The sequence below is a fragment of the Rhinoderma darwinii genome, chromosome 13 (assembly GCF_050947455.1).
Source record: "Rhinoderma darwinii isolate aRhiDar2 chromosome 13, aRhiDar2.hap1, whole genome shotgun sequence".
Classification (NCBI taxonomy): domain Eukaryota; kingdom Metazoa; phylum Chordata; class Amphibia; order Anura; family Rhinodermatidae; genus Rhinoderma; species Rhinoderma darwinii.
In genome coordinates, this window is record NC_134699.1 from 31835754 (window position 1) to 31858328 (window position 22575).

At 41.3% G+C, this 22575-nt stretch overlaps 1 protein-coding gene across 3 annotated transcripts in view; it reads left to right on the forward strand.

The window, feature by feature from the left end:
- MTCL2 (microtubule crosslinking factor 2) overlaps positions 1 to 22575 on the forward strand; it is a 67224-nt gene that overhangs the window by 24581 nt on the left and 20068 nt on the right. For 2 of the 3 annotated variants that reach the window (XM_075846051.1, XM_075846052.1), the window contains exons 4-9: positions 2371 to 2424; positions 6650 to 7882; positions 13086 to 13214; positions 17183 to 17308; positions 18746 to 18976; positions 21624 to 21713. In XM_075846051.1, coding sequence (XP_075702166.1) covers positions 2371 to 2424; positions 6650 to 7882; positions 13086 to 13214; positions 17183 to 17308; positions 18746 to 18976; positions 21624 to 21713 — 1863 coding nt within the window. The remainder of the gene's footprint in view (positions 1 to 2370; positions 2425 to 6649; positions 7883 to 13085; positions 13215 to 17182; positions 17309 to 18745; positions 18977 to 21623; positions 21714 to 22575) is intronic. The other variant, XM_075846053.1, reaches the window with a different exon arrangement.

Genomic DNA, 22575 nt, shown 5'->3' on the forward strand with positions numbered 1-22575 from the left:
TGTTTCTAAGATGGGAAAATAAGAGTGTGGAATATGTGTATGGTGAGGATCTCTGTACAGCACTGCAGAATATGTTGGCACCATGTAAGCAACCAAAATAAATGCATTTTGTGTATGGCCCTCTTTAAAGGAGTTTTCTGACCATCTACTTGTATGGCATATCCAGTGGATTCAGATCACTGGGGAACCACATAGCTGGTGGAGAAGAGGCTGCAAATGCCAAGTCAGGGCTTCTTGTCAGAAGATTTTGTGCACATTAACTTGAAAGATTGACTAAAAATATTTCTTAAACTTCCAGAAAACCCACCCCCTATATGTAAAACCTCTATGCCCCCAATAAACATTAATAGGCATTCTTGAGGGGGCAGATGGGCAATGTGCGGAGGGTGTGTTCACCGTGTGTAGGAGAGTGAGCTGGCAATAATATGGCTCTTCACGTGGTGCTCTATGTGATGTAAGACATCGCTTCAGGGTTCATTGAGTGACACATGATCTTTGTGTTGTATGAGACGAAGTGACCGTTGTCTGACATTATATCTGTGTAACATGGTGAGTTGTGTGGTTTCCGGCCTGTTTTTTATTTTACACCGCATGACCAGTTCAGTACGAAGCATCACGTGGGTATAATTTGCATATACGATGCACATCAAAATCAATAGTTTGTCCTGCCAATCTCAACCTTGTGACTTGTGTGAGGTGGCCTCCATATTTTCATCATGGTTGCTCTAATTTCTTGTATCTTCAAGTGCCCAGGTTGTCAGCCTACAGTACGTGTACCCCAGGGGGTACATGCCATGTCTCTAGGGGGCACTCCCTGTGTTTTAAATAGGTAGCAGAGCGTAAGATCATAGTCTTGGGGATTTCTAGATGTAATTTGTTTTAGTAGGGGGTACTCTGTTTTGGAACGTTTAGAAACCTGTGTCTATTCTGACTTCTCATAATTAAAGTTTATTTCTTTATTAAATTAAAATGCTAAAGAATTGTGTGTGTGTGTGTGTGTATATATATATATATACAGCTTCTTCAAATATGTGAGTTAGGACGTTAAAGCAGATCTGTCATCAGACTATGCTCCCCTATGTATTATAAAGCTACGTAGCGTAAACACGGACAAATTTCTGACCGGGTTTTCTGTGCGGCAATTCTGCAGCGTATTACAGTAGCAGCAAGGTGGATACAATTTCAACAAATCTCATACACGCGCCGCATTAAAAAAAAATACGCAGAAAAGTGCAGAAATTTACCTGCGTTTCGGATTCTCTGTTTGCAGCATGTGAATCTCACTTGTGAAAAGGGTCGGTTGGAAATACTGCAGTGTTTACGCTACGTGTGAATATACACTTAGGGCAGCAATGTATGAGGACGGATCCACTCTCCTCTTAGCCAAAATGGCACAGAAAATATTGTGCCATTTTGGCCGAGATTTAAATACCCTTTAAGGCCTTTTAGGATTTGATGTTTACAAAAATACTGGGTAGATCGAACAGAATCCGAATTAATTTATTCAAAATGGTGGATGTTACTGGTGACTACCGCTAGTAAAAATCTCAATAGCAATTTTTAAAAGAATCAAAGTATTCTTTGTTAAATTTACTACTTATAGTCGAAGAAGCTGAGACTTGTTTATTTGTTATTTCTAATGTATTTGTACTATAAAATAAGATTTTTCACTAATTCTGTTGACAACGGATGGAATTGTTTTTGTCTTTCCTTTCTTCTGATGGATTATATAGTGCAAATGTTTTGTTTTTTGTTAACTGTTTTGTTGTTATGTTGAAAACTTAATAAAAAAATTAAAAAAAAAAGAATCCAAAGTATTCCAAATACAATTATTGCTTGTAAATTAAATGAAGGTTTCTCTTTAATATTTAATTAATCTTGACGTTCGTACATAAGATTGTCTTTTGGCGGTTTTGTTTTAATATTGGCCCAGAAAAGCAGCGCCTTAATTAACACGAGGCGCTGAATTCATTTTGTTTTTGACACCTTCAAGTGTTTCAATCAGTTGGTGTTAGACACTCAGATTTCAGCTTGCACGCTAGAGAAGAGATCTGAGGAACACGCTCTCTAGTGCAAGCACCCGTTGACCAGAAACTGCTCGCTTCTAGAATTGCATAGTTGTCCTTTTTCACTTCATTATTTGTGGTTTGTGCAATTCTTTGAGCGCATATGTAACCCACCAGTCGCCTACCACTACATCCTCACGATTTTAGAAATGTTCACCCATTATAGTCATGTGCCTCTGTAAGTAGAAGGAACCAGATGGCAACCGCCTTGGGTTCTGGCCATGTGTTCATGAATGTAAGAAAAAAATGTTTGTGCTTTTTTTACTTTTTTTTTTTTTTTTTGACTTTTTATTTGTATTTGCAGAATTCTTTAAAAAGGAGAAGATCAGGCAAATTGGATAAGAAACCATTCCCTCAGGTAAGACGGCAGTAGATCATATATGAATGTATATAATGTATGTATACATGAACATACAGAGACTTTGAAGTGGTTTCTTGTGATGCTTTGAGTTTAGTCCCTCACATCTCCTGCTTGGTCACATCATGTCTTGTGTTGCTGAGGTCGGTGATGATAGTCCGAAGAGGTCTATGCGCCAAATAACCTTACAACTTCCGCCATTGAGATCATACATGGGCATAACCTTATTAAAAAAGGGGTTGTACAAGATTAGAAGAACATGTTTTTTTTTGTTTTTTTCAAAAACCGTACCACAACTATCCATGGGTTGTGTGTGGTATTGTGATGGAGCTGAGCTGCAATACCAGACATAACCCATGGACTGGTGTGGCGCTGTTTTTGGTAGAAAGGAGCCATGTTTTTCTAATCCCGGTCTACTCCTTTTATCATATTTGACAAGCGTGACTGGTGCATGTAAGCACATCACTTGTGTAATACAGCCATCAGAATGAAGAGAACCAGCTTAATAATCTTAAACTCTAGTGCTGGATATCCACCGTAGATTTGTGGCGTAATACCTGGGAAAGCTCCTTTTGCATCACATGAATCGCATATAGTCACGTACAAGAGATTCCACCAACCCAAAACCCCCCCACTGACCATTTGTCAAGTTGTGCAAGTTAACAGTGAAGTGTATCCACAGGAAAGTATGTAAAATACTGTAGAGAGTGGCTTTGTCCTACGTCATTCCTAAATTGTAGTCTACTGCTGCTTTGTGGGACAGACGTTGCGTAGGGTCTGCACACTAATTATGTAGCGCCATTTGTTCCTATAGACTGCTGCTGCATATAGTCGTCTTCTGCCTCTAGCCATGGGGATTATATGTGTGACTTTGAATAGCCACTTAGGCCTCATTCACATGACAGGGTTTCCCGTTCATAAATCGGCCGGCACCCGGCTGCATTAGGAATAATAGACCCCTAATGGGGCTATTCACACGACCGATTTTTTTTGTCGGCCTGGAAAACCGGCCGTCAAAAAATAGGACATGCTCTATCTTCGGCCGGGTACCCGGCCGCCTGGCTCCCATAGAAGTCTATGGGGCCGGGTAATACACGGCCATCACCGGGATGTGTCCCGAGTGATGGCCGGGTTTTCCGGCGCTTGCGCTCTATCTCCTCCTCCTCACAGCGCAGAGTGCATGTGAGGAGGAGTTGATGCCATTCTGACGAATGGCTGTTCGCTGTACACGGTGTGGCAGGGCCGGGGTGTACAGCACGTGGAGGGAGCGCTGCGCTGGCTCCCTTCCCCTGCTTGTTTTAAAAGCGCCCTGGCCCGGCGACACCTTCCATGGCGCCGCTAGCAGCTGCTGCTGCTGCGGCTGCTATTACTGCAGCGACGCCACTATAGCAGAGCAGGGAGGTATCTCCCCGCTCTGCTATGTGCTAGCCGCACTTTAGCTCCTTGAAGGAGCGGAATCCCCATGTTTTCGGGGATTCCGCTCCTGGACAGAGCGCTTGATGTCTCCGTCCATATCTGGGTAGTGACATCAGGGGAAACTCCTGAAGCGGAATCCCCGAACACATGGGGATTCCCCTTCAGGAGTTGCCGCTGATGTCACTGTCCAGATCTGCCCGGCCCGGCACGGATGCAAAACTTTATGCAAACCGGCCGGGCAAAATGGCCGATTTTACCGGCCGGCACTCGGGCGGGACCCGATCGTGTGAATCCCGCCTTAGACACCCTGAAAGCCACATTAAGACAGGGATTTTGATCTGATTAACAGGGGCAAAATGTATTTTTTTTTTTTTTTGGTGCTGCACTAAAAATCTTGGCTTTTTATGTGCCAGGTCTTGGTGCACTGCCACCAGTCTTCACATGTTGAAAACCTGAATGCCATGATGGATTACATGCTTTCGGTTATTGGAGTCTTGCCAGCCGTGCCTGAAAGCGTCTGAACAGTTGGGTGACTTTTTTTATCACCAGGATAGGTAGATGGTCGTCCTTCTGTTTCAGAAAGATTTCTACTGTAGATTTATGGTGATGTATTGCTAGATTATTCTGTGACTAATTAAAAAGTGTCTTACTCTTTTCGTTACAGCTAAGAATTTTTTTATTTTTTTTTGCATGTTTGAATATATTCATTTATGCCGGATCATTAGTATTCGACTCCCGCATTAGAATCTACATCTCAATAGCGCTTTGATTAAGGCTTCTGCCTTCGTTAAGAAAAATAAAGGGGGGCTTTCAAGCCGTTCTCTTGATTACAGTGTAAAGGCATCTGAGAAGGATTTAATTTTCAGGGGGGCTGGGGAATCGCAGACAAATGCTATTCTGTGCTGTGTACTCGTATGGCAGATTAATGACAGAGAGGAAGCTGTGTGCAGCGCACAGAGCTGCAGTCAGGGATAGCGAGCCATGGTCATAATATTTGTACAAGTTGGTACAAAAGGCCACTACATCTGTGTTTTCTTTAAAAGCAAGTTATAGGGGCAAACACACTGTTACCACAATGCCGTGTTGTCTTGGGTTTCGCTTGGTATGATTTTCCAGACCACCTGGAGCTGATTAGCGGATTCTGAATCTTATTAACAGATCACATAATTATTATGGCTGAGGCCAGTCACAAAGAGTGCCGCACAACATATGCCCCAGATGTAAGCAGCGTAAGCCGATAGTTACATATGCCTGCTATTGACTTCCGTTGGGGGGAAAAAAAATAATATACCACACAGTATATGATTTATTTTTTGCAGGACCCACCATGCATTACATGCTTGGCCATTCATCTAAATATACTGCGGAACAAGACCTGCCTCAGGTGCCAGGAGCCTAGGATGTTGGTGTTACAGTGAAGTCATAGAGCCATGTCCCGTACAACATAAAGACTTGTGGTTATATAGTTTGATGTCTACAAGACGCAGCTGTTTTCTAGTTACACAAGAAACACTTATCTCTCTCCAGAATATCCTGTTGTGCAGACATCCCAAACTGTGGTGAAAACCGTCATACAATCATAGAGCAGATATATAGTGGGTGACATACCCAGTTATGCCATGTCCCGTGTTTTCAAGACTTTAAATAGCCCACATTAAAGGCCAGACCTGCTTTCCAAAAGCCAAAATATTGTTTTCCCTTTTTATTCTAGGTCTAGCTTTTTCTCATGGCATTATGTGATTCACGTTTGTTTGAGTTTGTATTGATGGCACTAAATGAGCTTTAGCTTTGTAATATACATTTAATTTTTGGTTCTTTGAAACCTGCGAAAACGATTTACAAGACGTTATAAGAATCTATTTTACGGTAGAACTTTACTATGTGGAGACATCCTAATTATGGGAATTTTTGCTTTCTAATAACTTTTTTGCCTTTTGGGAAGATTTACTAAACAAATTGAGCCAAGAAAGTACATGGCTCTTGCCAAATTTATTATGTGTTTTAGACACATTTTGCACTTTCCTTGATGTCTAAAAAAAGGGAGTGGCTCAGAGAATTTGCAAAATGTTCCAAGTTTATCAACGACATGCAACGTATTGGTGTAAAATATGCCAGCCAATGGATCTAAAATGGATCTAAACTGCGTTCTGTCAGGTTTTAGTAACTTTTTGATGGCTAGATTTGACACTAAAAGAGGGGGGAGAGAAGAGAAATAGGATGGAACTGCTTTCCCATTTTAATTCCGTGGGTTTTGCTGGGCTCCTTCAAAGTTTTCAATGACGCAATTAAAGGGTAACTAAACGTTCAACAAACTTCTGACATGTCATAATGACGAGTCAGAAGTTTTTATTGGTTGGGGTCCAATCACGGAGACCCCCATCAATCGCTAAAATGAAGCGGCAGAAGCGCTTGTGTGAGCACTCAGCAGTTTTAGTTTCTGTTCGGCTTTTTCCGGAATTCAATGTAGCGGAGTACGGGCTTAATAGAAAGTCTATGAGCCAGTACTCCAATACATCGGCTTTTCTGAAAATGCCGAATAAGCGAAGCGGTTGAGCGCTTCTGCTGCTTCGTTCTAGAGATTGTTGGGGGGGTCTCAGTGTTCGGACCCCCACCAATCAAAACTTCTGACTTGTCATTATGACATGTCAGAAGTTTGTTGAACGTTTAGTTACGGCCTCCATTGCAAACAATTAACATAGCAAGAGTCTGCCTAGAATACATTTTATGTCAACCTTTCATGGACTAAAGTTGTATTATATTTGCAACTAAATCTAACCCAAACTTTTTTTTTTTTTGTAATCCCTTTTAGGAGGACAACGCAGATCTAAAATGCCAGTTACATTTTGCAAAAGAGGAATTTGCTTTAATGTGTAAAAAACTAACAAAGTTAGCAAAAGAAAATGACACCATGAAAGACGAACTAGTAAAATACAGGTCTATGTATGGAGACCTGGACAGCTCTTTATCTGTTGAAGAGCTAGCAAACTCCCCACATTCCAGAGAAGCAGAGTTGAAGTCTCATCTCAAACTAGTTGAAGAAGAAGCCAACATCTTGAGTCGAAGAACAGTAGAGTTAGAAGTTGAGAATCGAGGTTTAAGAGCAGAGATGGATGAGATGAAAGTTCATGCTGACAGAGAACAATTTGGTCAAGACTCCAGATTTGCATTATCAGCTGGAGAGTCTGGGGACAACTTTGTAGAGCTTAGAAGACATCTTCAGTTTGTGGAAGAAGAGGCTGATCTGCTTAGAAGATCAATGATGGAACTGGAGGACCAAAATAAACTGCTCATGAATGAACTAAATAAATATAAGTCTGACCATGACCTGGACATCACGTTGTCTGAAGACAGCTGCTCTCTCATTAGTGAACCTTCACAAGAAGAACTCACCACTGCCAAAATGCAAATTGGTGAACTTAGTGGAAAGGTCAAAAAACTTCAATACGAAAATAGGGTGCTTCTCTCAAATCTCCAACGTTATGACCTGGCATCTTGTCAAACTACAAAGCCCTTAATGGAAACTGATGCAGAAGCAGGGGACTCTGCCCAGTGTGTTCCAACATCTCTTTGGCGTGAGGGACCAATTGGAGGGGAAACGGATTCTACAGACTCAAAAGAACGTGCTGGGAAGGGAATCCTAAAATCTCCAGATGTTTGTAACCATTCTCTGTCCAGGTTACCAAAGTTTAAAGACTTAGACAGTCTCTGTGGCATAAAAGCACAAGTGGAAATAATCAGTAAAGCCATTGAGGTCTTAACATCTCACGCAAATGGGTTTCCTTCAGGTATTAAGCTCTGTACAGATAATGGTTGTGGAGACCTCTTGCTAAAGGAGGCCTTGGATAACAGTGAAGTAACTAGTGACTCCAAACTAGTTAATGCCATCCTTTCTAGACTTGTGGGGCTACAGCAGGAACTAAATTGCTTTACTAAGAAAGTAGATGCTCTAGGAGAGGTGGATTCTTTGTCATTACTACCAGACACAACCTGTCCAAGTACCTCAAAAGACTCCTCCAGAAAAGAAAACTGCTCTAGTTTACAGGTGAGTGCTACATACATTACCATGCAGAACCTTTCCCTTTTCCCCCACAACAGTAACTTCTTGACTCGCTATATCTTACCTGCTTTAATATACCTAACCTTTACCTGTATACTTAATACTGATACACCTGCTGCATGGCGATCACACTGAAGATAGTACGCTGTGCTCCGAATGTGCATGAATTCTAGAGGACATTTATTATTTCCATGAATACTAATGTCTTAATTAGTAGAATTTTTTATTTTTTCAGTGTAGATCACATATGAGCGGGAATGCGAGGTTAACCAACAGTGTGTGGTTGTGAATTGCACTGTTGCAATGGACCATGTCGTGTACTCACTAGAGCACATTAAGGGACTGAATGAAGCAAATGTAAAGAAGAGACAGGAGTCCAGTTTTAAGGGTCGATGAGCAGTTATGGTTTTACTCCCTTCCCCGCTCTCTTCCTTTTGTCAGAATGTCAATAGTGTTGCCTGAGGTATTTTAATGGCCTAAATTACATTGGAGCGAGGCTGTAAATTGAGGGCATTTCGTGATCACAGCAGCATAGACTTTGTTAGAGAAGCTTTAGAGCTCTCAATTGTTGTACGTATTACTGCAGAACTACTGTGATAGTGAGACCTTATAGTAGGAGTAGCTGAGATGAGCGGTAGCGTGCGACTGTAGCGCTTAAAATGTAAGCAATGTCAGCATAGTCAGCTGACGAGTATATTGAATAAGAGAAAGCCAGGGGACCGAATGTTCGAGCAGGGCAGATTCTAATTCAGTTATTTAAATAGAATTTGGTAAGAAATTGTATATATATTTTTTTTTAATACTATTTCTTGTATAAATATGCTGTGGAAGACACTTGAGCAGTCTTCTACACTGGGAAGATAGTTTGAGATTCTGAATAACTAGTAGGTGTGTAGTTTAATTTACAGTATTATTTGCGTCTATGGTCCCTTAGTGTAGACTTTATTAGCTAGTTGAATCACTCCATTAGTCAGTTTGAGAAAAAAAATAAATAGTGGCGGACAATAAGACTAGGGCTTTGTGGCGATCTTTGGCCATGACACAAGCCGCATGGCCAAAGATCGCTGTGTCTCACTTCCTGAATCACAAGTAATGAAAGTGAATGTGGCCGTGTTGCAAGTTACTATGACCTAACCATGTCGCGGCCAAAGTCGCCGTGTAGGCCTAGCCTAAAGCGCACTTCCCTATCTGGTATTCTCCATCTGTCCGAACCCCTAATGTTTTTGATTCCAGCCTTGACTTGCACATTTAGAGACCCGCATACCTAGTCATATTGATGAAAATTGCAACAAGTAGTCCACTAATATTCAATAATCTAAAGTCTTAAAGTGCTGGAGAACACTGCATGTAGATGGGGGTTCCTGGAGTACATTTGACATTTAAACTGTTGGAGGCTCCACATGAATCTCCAAACCCCCTTAATCCTACCGATCAGTAAAAACTCCTTGTTGGTGTCTAGTTGTTTTATATCATTCTATTCCCCAATCTCACTCCTTAGTAATTTATCATCAGCAAATCACTTAATATTCAGTTATTGAAAAGCCATGGACAATGGTGTAGCGTACATTATTTGATATAATCTGAGGTTCATACTGTCTAGTAAGCCGACATCTAGTAAATGTTCCTTTTGTGACTGTTCTGAGCCTGTGCTCCGCTTTTTATGATCAGGAGATTGAGGTATAATTGGTTTAGAGCAATAAAATCCTTGTACTGCAATAATAGTGTCTCAGCCCATTCGCTCAGACCCTTTGTGCCCTCAGGCTGAAGTCACAAGTAATTATTGCGTGCATTACACTTTGCAGCTCTTTGTTCTTCAAGGCGTGAAAGATTAGTTGGACAAATGCGTTGCTGGTATGGATTTGTTAACTGGGAAGGAGGTGGACTAGTATTAAAACAGAGTTAACCTGTGAATAAACATTTAATAAAACTTGGGCTGCCTGTAAATTCTCCCTACGCAATGCTCGGAATGAAGCATTTTTGCATTGTTGCAAAGTCATTTTCGTAAAGATCTTGTATGCAATTGTTAGTTATGAAGTGGCACAAGTGAGGTTAAACATGGTGACATGCCATACGTGAAAGTTGTAGTCTTTTTACTGACATCCTAAAATAACATTAAACCTAGAAAAAAACAATAAAAGTATGTAGAAGAAAATCTTGTCCACAGTGTGTCAGTGTTCAGGATATTCGGAATGCTCCTGAAACAGTCTTGTAGAAATTTTGCAGAAAACACTGGTATTTAATATTCCTAATTCCTTCAATTTTTTTGCTGCCAGACTGCTGGGGGGATGGTGCTTGTTAGGGGCAAGGCTATGCATGCCTGGTCTCTTATAGCGCAGAGCAGTGGGTAGGGCTCTTGCTGCAGCCAGTTGCCTTACAGCTAGATAGGGCGAATTTGAGATTTGTGAGAAGAGGCCGATCAGTTCCTCTCCTGGGACACATAGAAGAATTCTTTACATATTTCTCAGTTCTGATGGCATAATGACGCAGGACATGATCAAAGGAGAGGAAGATATTAAGGGGAAAAATGTCCTGTTTTTTTCCCATGATGAAACATCTGCACCTTATGCAAGAAATAACCTGATTCCTCTGACATGTTAAAACTATATTAAAGTGTAGTGTACCTCCAGCTATACCACACTTGTTCCCTACCACTCTCCTGGCGGGAGACTGGACAGCCAAATGACATCTCATCCATTACTTTATAAAGTGTCAAGAAGGATTTATAAAATGCATGTTATAGACCTTCCCATCATCCTTTGCAAGTCTAAGGAAAGCCCTGTATGGTTTCCTGTAATCGGTCTTCAAGGCCGGAGAGATGCAGAGATAATGTTCACCCTGATGAAATGCGCTCCTGGCTTTATTAGTATTGAGCGTTATGTTAGGTTGTCCTGTCAAAAATCACCCAGTGTTAATTTATTAAAAAACAGAAAATTGAGTCTGCAAATCCTGTGTCGTTTGGTGCCTTGAAAGAACAGCATGCAGATATAATGTATTCCAGGAGAAAAAATATAATAAAAAATTGGGACCTACAACATTGGGAACAGTCTTTTCCCAAACCATTTATTAGAAATCCTCATACTTCTAGCACCCAAAATATGGACTAATTCCTGCTGGATCATGGAGCCGCTGTAGTGCAATAGGAGGACTGATCACCCGTTGCTTATAATGACCTCAATAGCGTCTGCTCCTTTTGTATGGCAATATTTGTCTGCCACTTTTGCTCCTCGTTTGAACACATTACACAATGGCTTCATTTTACCCGAGAGACTGTCTGCAAACCTTGGCCTGTATTTCGACACCATATTGTGCAAATTTCCCAGGCTCATTTGTAGTTCTACACTCGTCTGTGGTTGTTTATACATTTAATTTTAATAAGACATATTGAAAACTTCACTTGCCATATTGGGTTTCTTGGAAGCAAGAAGGAGCGTATCCCTCTCTGCAGTGACAGATGTCTGCTCATTTCACAGTCCCTCACTGATCTGTAAAAGCAGCCCAAGCTGATGAGTTTCTATTCTTCTATACTTTTATACTGAAGTCTGCACCTTAAGTGCTGTGTTGAGACACAGGCCCCCTGGTTCAGAGGTGTAAATAGTGGATGACGGATGAACAGTGGACATGTGCTGAACTATGGCTAAATGCATGATGCGCAGATACAGGCAGCAGGATCATCTGTATCTGCGTAGGACGCATTCTGCACAGGCGCAGACGAGCAGGAAGCTGTTGAGGCGGTAATGTGGGTAAATCATATGACCGATGCCATCTTAAGATCTATGGGCAGGATCATCGCTGCCGTCCATTGTTTACACTTCGGTAGAGCAGGGGATCTTCAAATGCAGCACAGGGGTAAACAATTGGGGTAGTTATGGATGCCTCTGTCTCAACACATCAGTTTAGGGTATTTTAGAGATTTTTGGAGAAAGTAGCCAACTCCTTGGGTCTCTTGCACACAACCGCATTGGTTTTGCCGTTCGCAAAACCACAGGTCCGTTGTGTGTCACCCGGACTCGTGAATCAACAACAATTAACCAGTATCGGTGAATCCGCAAATCCGCACTGTAAAATGACATGTCCTGAGTTTTTGCGACCCCCCCCCCCCCCACCTCCCGCACGGATCAGTGTAAACTGCGGTAGTGTGCAGGGGGCCATAAAAATGAATGGGTACGCAATTTATCCGCAAAAATGCGGATAAACTGCTGTCACAAAAGCACAGTTGTGTGCATGAGGCCTTGAAGTTGTATCGTGAGCTTCTTGCTAAACATCCAACCAGACTGGGAATTGAAGGCAGTAGCGTGACGTCCCTCATTCTACTCATCCTTTGGTTCTACTTATTTGGTGAGAAATGGAGCAGTATTGGTGACTCGGTTGTGAGCCTTCTTTCACATTGTTTTGCTGTGAACAGGCACTGCATTGCCCTTCATCTCTAAATCAGGCAAGGAATTCTAGATTGTGGCAAGTCCGTGGCTTAGGGGGTGTAGTCAACCATTTCCATGCCTGTAGTGTATGGAGCAGTCTCTGCTTTCAGGGTAACCAGCTTATTTGTCGTGTGTGAGGGAAAGTTAGGACATAGTTTGCTAAGTTCCTGCACATCAGGTTTGTTTAATAATTAGAAACCATGGCATCCAAATATTCATATAAATTGTAACGTTACCCATTGGACCAAAATGTGTCCGTACCTTCTAGTATTTGGGTTCTAGGACGAGTTGCAGGACATTTAGTAAGGAGTGGTTGTGGGCGTATTAAGCGCACGCTCTTTTTACCCAGAGCTCTACTTTCCTGCATGGCGCTAGATTTCAAAGCTAATCGTCCTCTACCTCCTGCTCCCTAACCCTCGCTCCCTTGTTCACTGCATGGGCACCATAACCGGTGTTTGCACATCTTCTTCCCTTCTTTTTCTCTTCCTGTCTTTTTTCCCTAACAACCCCCCAGCCCACGTGTCTACTCATTGCGTGTTTTCTTTTCCTCTCCACCTTGTCTTTCTCCTCCGTCGCCAAACTCTTCCTTCTGTTCCTCCTTTTTTTTATTATGTAATTTTTTTGTTTCTCTTATTCCATTAATTTTGTTTATCATTTGATACCCTTTTTTATTTCATATTTTGTCTTTTTATTTCCTTTTTTTTAATGTTCCTTTTTACTCCTTCCCTCCGCCTTTCTCGTTCTGTTCTTCATTAACTTGCCCATGCATGCAGCAGCCTGAGTGTAGGAACTGTCGAGAGAAGGAGGGGACTCTTTGGGAGAAGACCGAAAACGACCATATTGACCAGACCAAAGGCCATAAGAGCTATCAGCCTGAAGACAATGAGTCATATGCGGCAGAGGTAAGTCTATGGTAATCCTGGAGTCTGATCCGTTTCAATGATTGGCACGATTAAGACAAAGGAGTACGTTGACATTTTCACTCTGGAAAGTACTGAAGGTGCATATAACATACATAGATTTGTGACACGAAACAGACACATTTTTCCGACCATTGACATAGAGGCCTATTTTACTGGAATAGGTATGGGAAAAAAAAGTTGCCAACATGACACACATTATATCCTTGATGTTGTGATTCAGTCCTTTTTGACTATTTAGGTTCTTTTCACATCACATTTTAGCCCTACATATAAGGTATACCTCATGGACTTTTCAATAGGTTTTCAGAATGAATATCATTATATTCTATGGGTTACAGGTGCCTGTGACCCATTGGCTATAATGGTATCTGTTTAACGTATACATAATTAAAAAGGCCCATGAGAGTTAGACGTATAATAGGCTATAGATGATGGATACCACTGTTCGGCATCAATCACATCCTATGTTTAATGCTTGTCGGAAGCTTTTCCGACGTATGTTCTAAATGTAGGCCAAAAAATGTGACGTGAATACAGCCTTACACTTTCTACTATGCCTATTCGCCGTTGTATCATATTAAAAATTGCTAAGCAAAATGTGACTAATTTTAGTATGCCATTGTTCTGGAAAAATATCTATAGGTGTCCAAAAAGGGCATACATACGGGCACAATGAGGTGAACAATAGTACATAGGCTGAGCCAAATAGTTACTTGTATGGACACCAGGATATATACATGGAACAGATTAAATAAGACGCTTCTGGTTCTGGCAAGCTGAAACATGTATGGACGTCTGGGTACAGGTTCAGACACTACAGGATCCCTTGTGAATATAAGATCAGGCAAGCTAAAACTTGTATAGGCAAGCACAGACTCACAGAAGTGTAATGCTAAACCATTAAAGCTGTATACAAGTATGTGCCATAGGTGTACATCAGGCCTATCGCACTAATGCCAGTCTTTCCATGGTATAACTCTTTCATTAAAGGGTGCAGGTATTTATGATCTTATGTAAACTATGGCAGTCGGTCTGAGTCTTGCTTTCATGAGTTTTAGCCAAAATATGGAGGACAGATTCTGTATACAGTCTTAGATGTTGCTTTTTATGGTTTATGGGGATAGCTGGTCTAAATTCTCCCAACCCATCATCACAAGTTACATACAGTATTCTCTGGACTATTAAACGCGTGCCCTAGTTCTGTATCTGAATACCCTGGCAATGGCAGAGTGGCTTGTTGGCACCTCTCCTGGCACCTGGTGGGGCACACGCACTGTGCAGATGACTATACAGCCATTTCTGGCTGGGGAGAGGCTGACTGAATTGCTAACAGTCCAGAAAGCAAACCCTGCCCCCATGATAACTACTTTGTCACACATCTCCAGTTTCCAGGACCCCCACCTTCCCATACCTATGTGTAACTTATACCAACCGCTCATCATGTTAAGTTTTCTTCTCTACGCTGTGGATTTTAGGTTTGGTTCTCCTTTAAATACGTTGAATGTTCATGAGTGCACTAGGGCTAGGGCGGAAAATATCTGACTGTTGCCTCAGTTTTGCACGATGTACTCCCAATGATTCTTTCAATAGCTCGACTCTTGATGATGGAAATAAGCGTTCATCCATCAAAACATTCACGCCCGTATCTGCTCAGCAACAGTGATGCATGTATCCGATCAGAATAGTACAAACCTGAGCATTGGCTGTATCACACACTGCACTGCCTAGCAACTCTTCCCTGGTTGCCAAGCAACCGTGTTACTATCAGTCGCTGGATGGAAATATTCACCAATCTGCTTAACAGCGCTTTTTTTTTTTTTTTTTTTTTTTTTTTTAACTATTTCACTCTCCACATTCATTCTATCTGCTTTAATTTTGTTGGACTGTCTATATACCAGTAACCGTTTCAAAACAACCAGGATAGTTACACATTTAATTTCATTACCTTATAGGGGGGGTGCAAGTTGAATGGTTCCTTGATCACAAACTGTCCCCCTGCCGGGACTCCCAATAATCTGTGGATAAACCTCGCTCTAAGTTTACAGTTTCCCTGCAGCACCACCACAAGGAAAATTTAAGCATTACACAGTGCCCATTTAAATCTATAGGTTATCTGCGTAATGCAGGACAGGACAGGTCCTCCAGCGGGGGAGACACTCTTTGTCACCGTGCTCCATTTTGGCCAAGAGATGAGGGTCTCTCTCTATTACCGCAGATTTCACTAATCGGGTATATGAAATAGAGTTTTCTAACGCAGACAATCCCATTAAAAGAAAATGGTACATGCTATGTTGTCTAGACTAGAAGGGTTGTAGTTAGTGATTCCTGTATTGGATCGGTTGAGAGTGGGCTTCTAAACCACATCGGTTTCTTTGTCGAACATTTTCCAAAACCAAATCCGAAAACTATACATTTGTCACCAAAACATTAAAGAGTTTGCAACAAGGTTGTCTTGGATCTAAGAAAAAAAACAACGAAATTTCCCCTCAAAACAATGACTGCCTTGTACTTGGGCTGTGCCTAGTATAGAAGCTTATTCACTTGAAAAGTGCTGGGATGCAATACCAGACACAACCTTTGCGATAGTCGCACTGTTTCTGGGAAAAAAGCATTTTTTTTTTTTATAATTTCACACAACCAATTAATGACCGCCGTATAGTGTTTTTATGGCGGCCGTTCAGGGCAGTTCTTCTGAAGTGCCAACTTATCACATCGGCACTTCCTCTGAAGTTTTCCCGCATCGTGCGGGGATCCCCTGAAGCCCGGGCTGTTGCGAACAGCCTCAGGCTTCAGGGCAACAATCGGAGACCACTAACAATGGCCTCAGATCATATTTAACCCCTCAGAAGCGGCGCTCAATAGCGGCCGCCGCATCTGAGTGGTTTTAAAGGGAAGGGGCTCCCTCTCACCCCTCTGGCATCCCGCGATACAATTGCGGGGTGTCAATGGTTTCTATGGCAGCCAAGGGCCTAACAAAGGCCCCCAGATCTGAATCTAGTGACTGCCAGAGGCATGGCCTAACAGATGCCTGTCTGGTTTACACTGACAGACAATAATACTCTGCAATACAGAAGTATTGCAGTGTATTATAAACGCAAACAAAAAATCGCATAGTGACGTCCCCTAGTGGGACTAAAAAAAGTTTGAAATAAGTCCCCCAAAAAAAAAGTAAAATCCCACTATTTCCACTTACAAAATACTTTATTATGAAGAAAAGTTAAGTTAAACATATTTGGTATTGTCGCGTCCGTAACGACCCAAACTATAAAACTATTGCATTATTTAACTTGCATGGTGAACACCATACAAAATAAAGTAAAAAAACAATGCCAGAATTGCTATTTTCTGTTCATCCTGCCTTAAAAACTTTTTGGGGATAAAAAGCGATCAAAAAGTCGCATGTACTCCAAAATGGTATTAATAAAAACTACACGCCTGATCATGCTATCTGTCCCCTACTTCTTACTAACGTATATTCAGTAGCTTCGCAAGATCCATGGGTCAGATGGATAGAAATGACTGCAGGATCAGACTACATAGGGTTTGTTTGAGGTCTGTTACCATGGAGACACATGTCTACATAATGGCTTTAGACACTAGACCGCAGGAGGTTTTTTTTTTGTTTTTTTTTAATCCAGACAATTTATGTATTGTAGTTCTAATTATTAGAAATGGTTTACAGCCATCTTAATACACCACCTGCATTAGGCTATTGAGCAACAATATCACATAATGACTCCTACCTACCAAGACACACAATATGCTTCATTATGTGAATAGGCCGGTGTAGGTGAGTATTACAAGTGCTTGTTAGTATTGACGGTAAGCACTACTGATTTTACAAAAGTGATTGTCTCCAAAAGGAGATCTGTCTTAATGGCATGGAGGCATATTCATTCAAAGAATGCCACATTGCAAAGTGTTAACACTGTTTCCTTTCAATGTAGATTAAAGACCTGCAACTGGTACTATCTGAAGCCAATGAGACCATACAGATCCTGCAGGAACAGCTGTCACAGGAAAGACAATTACGGAAAGAAGATGAGGATGTCTTCAACCAGAAGATTGCACAGGTCACTGTCTGATGAACTCCATCATCATTCTATCAAGTCTGAATATAAAATGAGCCTTTGAATACATGAGTCTTCCAGCAAAGATCACCGTTCTGTCAGTAGAGACCTCAAACATTTGTAACAAATTTCACTTATAAAAAAAATTAAAATTATAATGAATCTTCCGTTATCAGTTTCCCTACCCCAAAATTTTTACTTACTCCTCCTCATCTGCTCTGTTTAGGAGTCTTTCCAACCATCAGGGTGTTACGGACAGATATCGTGCGTGTGCGTGTGTGTGTGTGTGCCTATAGGGGACAGGAGAGACCTGAAGTCTACATAGCAGGATAAGGTCTGAAAATCCCATGTGATTGCTGAAGTTGAGGATGGCTTCTGGCTGGAGCCCCTTTTGAAGAAAAAAAAAATGGCCCTTCTATTGGTAATTAAAAGGGAATTCCCAAAATGTATTTATTCCCAATTATTACCTATCTATAGGATAGGTGATAAGTATCTGACTGCTGGGACCCCCACCGGTCACTAGAACGGGTGTCCCAAGCCCAAGTTTCATCTCACTGGACCCCTCGTAGTGAGTAGGAGCTTGAATGGAGCAGAGGACAGGCATGTGCCTTGCCGCTCCATTCGCTGTCTCCGAAATTCCCATAAACTTTGAATGGGGCGGCAACATGCATGCTCGTACAGTGCGCCAGTCAAAGTTCTCCTCACTGCAGTCGTCTACTCAGCAGTGTGGCCCCCATCGATCAGACCCTTCTCTTTCCCCTGCTTTTTAGTCCAAAACAGAAGAGGTTTTGAAAAGCTCCAGCATTTATTTTTTTTTGCTATACTTCTGCTAAAATTGCAGCGAAAACTGAACAAAACCGAAATATGTGAATACAGCCTTGGGTGGCATTTACCTCGCGCGTTTATTTTACCCATATTGCCCCTGTATTAACCTATGTAGCAATTGTTCGATTTTTATGATCCCGACACTTCATGCTCTTCTTATATTTCCTGTAATTTGTAGTATTGCTTTTTCTTACATTTCACATTAAATAGGTTGCTGAGATGTAGTGAACTGTATATAATTACTAAAATTAAATCTCAGATAAGCAATGTAGTAATGCAGCAGAGTATGGCACTTATTTGAAGCGGAAGTCATGACGCTGTTATTGATCCTTCATGTAACGTGTCGAAACGGCGCCCAGTGGACGCCATTTGACTTTTATAATTGATTCCGTCGAGAGTAACAACATTTTGACGACAAGAATGCTATGGCTGTCGTCAAGTGACAGAACCCAGACGAAGGCTCGTAGCGTCCATGTGAACAAAGCCTATGATGGCCTATATACATCATGCAATAGTTGTTTTTTTTCTTTTGTCTTTTTTTTTTTATTTTTGATCAAGCTTTCCTGAGTTGACCTTACTTATTTGAGTTTTCGTGTTTGTAAATCCCGTTTACAGCTGAAGGAGGATCACCAGAAGTTGCTTTTGAGACGCGAGTTTGAGCTCCAGAGTCTGGGCCTTGAGAGAAGGTTAGAGCAGAAGTTCTGGAGCCAGGAGAAGAATGTGCTGGTACAAGAGATGCAACAGTTTAAGCAAAGTTTCTTTCTGACCTTCATGAAGCTCAAATGGTTTCTTCAGCGGTGGCGTAAAGGCAAGCTCCTCCAGAGTGATGGAGAAGACTTTCTGGAGGCAAGAATGATTTGTTCACTATAAAGTATATAGAATCTTTGGTGATCATTGGGTTTATGTACAGCTCATTCAGTCCGCAATAAGATCTCCATCCTCATTCTCAATTCAATGTACTAACATTGATTTGTGTTGGAAGAATTTTCTTCTTCAGGACGTACAAATTTTGCCTAAGGGCAAATTTCGTAGCTTTATCAACCACGCTCAACCGTTTTGTATCTGGTATAAAATCTTTAACAACTCTTTGCCTCCGAGGCAGCCTGTCTTTTTTTGTTTTTGTTTTTTTACACCCTGCATGTCTCTACCTATAAATCCTAGAACTCCTATATCATTCTTATAGTACAGATTACTGATGGTTTATTTTTCAGGGTAGAAGGTGCGCTGACATGTGGAATATTTGCATTGCCTTTACTACATTTTAAGCCTGTGGGAAAAATTCAGACTTGTATAGGTTTTTACGTTTCAGAATTTTTTACATACGTTGTACACGGTTAAGTTGTTGTTTTTGTGAATGATCTCTTCTGAAGTTTTAAAATCTATTCTCTACAGCAAAACTAAATAGAATATTGAATTTTATTAGGATAAATTATTACTTCTGTTAAATTTCACCAATCCTTTGCTGCGTTTCAGCTTTGATACCTTGTAGTCTTAATTAACCAAATGTGTTTTTTTTTAATCTGATATGAACAGAGCTACTGTACGTTCATCCCCCATCCCCTGCTAGGATGTCTCATTACGGGATTGTTCTTGAGCTAGCTAATAGGCTTTCTTATGTGCCTTTTAAGAATTCTACGGCTAATGGATATTGTCATGCTAAGTAGCTGGGTAATCACAACATGCCACCCTAATACCAGTTGATGCGTGTGGATGCTTGTGATGATGTGTACGGTGCCAACAAAGCTGAGAGTAGAGGTTAGAAACACAGTCGAGACCTTTTCTAAACAGTGGCTTAAAAATATTGGGTGATAATTAAAGTTGCCAATGGGTATACTCTCCGTAATTAAGATATTGTAACAAAATATCCAAGCTGTTTAATGTATTGTTCAGCCTACCAGAGGAGGTGATACTTGTCACATGATTAATCTTTCTTCTGCCCAGTCACTGTGATCTATATATAAACCAGACTGTATTTGTCGGATGAGGCTTTTACAGCTCTCGGTGGGGAGCCGTTCGCTCAGGGTGGCGATGCGGCCTCGGGCGTTGTTTTCTGGTTGTGACAGCAGCTGTTGTGGATGAATCTCTGCATGTGACTAAACCTATTTTCAAGCCGAGCTTTACCACTAGACAACATAGCCAGGACTCGATCAGACTAATGTGGATTACATAGACAAGGCAGGGCCAATCTGATTATCTGATGCTCAGAGAATTACAGGAAGGCAGCATATGCCATTTAAACAATTGCAGAGACTAATTATGTGGTGAATGGGTTAAAGAATCAGCGCCACTGAAGAATCCTCCACAGTCGAGAGACATTTGTAGGGTCAATCTTGCTGAAATGGAATGAAATCTTTATAATAGGGGCTTGTTCAGTGGGTTCCGAGGTTAACGTCCCTTTTCTGTGTGATGCATTCATATGTACGACACACCGTGTTCAGGGGTACTTAAAGTTACCATTAGTCTCTATAGATAATATGCACTGGAGGATAAACGAATTCGAGGTCTCTTTTATATTTATTGATTTTGACGTTTTCAATACATTTAAATCACATTTTTCCCCTTAAGAAGGACCTGAAAGCTCTACTGACATGTATACAAGTTTTAACCAAGACAGACATGAAATACCAATTCTGGAACATCCTTTCTTAGAACTCTGCATTGTTGATCCTCTGTTATTCCTCCTGGAAATGTATGCCTAAATTGACAACTGGGCGTTACCTTGCCATTGGGGTGTGTCCCTACACAGTCTGACCCTGTCCGCACTGGTTGTACAAGTATGGAAAGCTGACAGGTCCTGAAATAAAAGAATCACTATTAATTACAAGGCCCCTGACTTGACCTCTCCTCCAGGCTGTTTTAAAAAAAATTTTTTACCTGTTATATATTTTTAGGGGGAAAATGTACAAGCAATATGGCCACCGTGATGGCTCCCGTGGGCATTATCGTCCAGCTTTCCCAACCTCCTGAATGGCAAGTCTAGCTATGCAGTGTATATAATTTGCCCCTATATGGCTGCATAAGTTAGATATGCCACTTCGTAGTCTGGGAACACTTGACCACAACTCCTATGGGGTGTAAATGGGGGTAATTTACGGTCACATTAGTTTGAAAGCAGAGAGACATGGCAATGGCTAAGGGACAGCTGAATAGAATTTGTAACGACATGAAAGAACAGGACAACTCGGACTTGTATTCACTTGGGATCATTTTGCTCCGAGGGAAATGTTCTTCTAATGGACAGAATTGTGTCGTATGATTAAAGACCGCTATCCATCTGCAACTGTGTCATCCCTTTTCAAGTATATTCCTGTTGGGTGGGAATGCGTCAGAGAGCTTTCTGCCGCCCCGTTATTGACTTATGGGAATATACCCTTATAGGCGTTATTAAAGGAATAATGTGGTTACTAGGATACTTTTAAGATGTTTGCTGGTGTAGATTAAAACTTTCATAGAATTATTTTAAAATATTTTTTTTTATCTTTTTGCGTTTTAGGTAAATAGTCTAAAAGAACTGTATATGCTGATTGAGGAGGAAGAATTAAATCTCCCATCTTGCGATGGAGAAACATGGCCGCAGAATATGGTAAATATTAAAGTTTTGTACTATTAACAACAAATGTGAACCTCTGTGGTGTAAGGGGCTGTTCACATCTGTGTTGGAGGCTCCATAAGAGTCCGTGATTTTTGCTGGACATAGCGCAGCATGCTGCGCTATTATGTCCGGCAAAATGACAGAAACCATGTTGGATGCCCGACGAAACCCAATAAAGTCAATGGGTTCCGTCCGGCGCTGTACTGTGCTTCCGGTATTTTCGTTGCTCTGCTCCTATGATGGCGCAGAGCAACGGAAACCCAAACACAGATGTGAGCCTAGCCTAACATAGTCAGTAAGGTTTAATTAACCTTTTTATATTGGTATTGTGTTAAGACAAACCTGTTCTTACTCTAAATTTGGGAGAAGATTGTGTCGGAGCAGCCTGGGTTTGGGAGAGCTAAAGGTACTCTAAGAAATCCGGCCTCTGAGTCCAAATCATAACGATGCATCGGAGCGATCATATAGACACGGAAGTTCATCAGTATCACATGTGGCGTTAGCTCTAAAGATTTAGGCCATGTGACGTTTATTTATACACAAAAAGCCAATACAAGTCTAATCAACGATAGCATTCATATATGATTTAGTTGCATCCCAGTAATAAAATTAGCTTAACAAATCACATTAAAATATCACATCATAGTATATGAATATTACTTGCATAAAGAAACTACAGAAGCTTCTCTATATACGGCCTCAGGAAATGCTCTTGAGCCCCCTCCAATGGAATTAAAGTTCCAGCTTCATTAATTTCGCACCTGGAATAGTTGTTTTTAGAAAGTGGAATTAGATAACTCTTAAGTGGCCGGTGCAAGGAGCTATGGATGGGGACGAGTGGTCGTTACTCCGA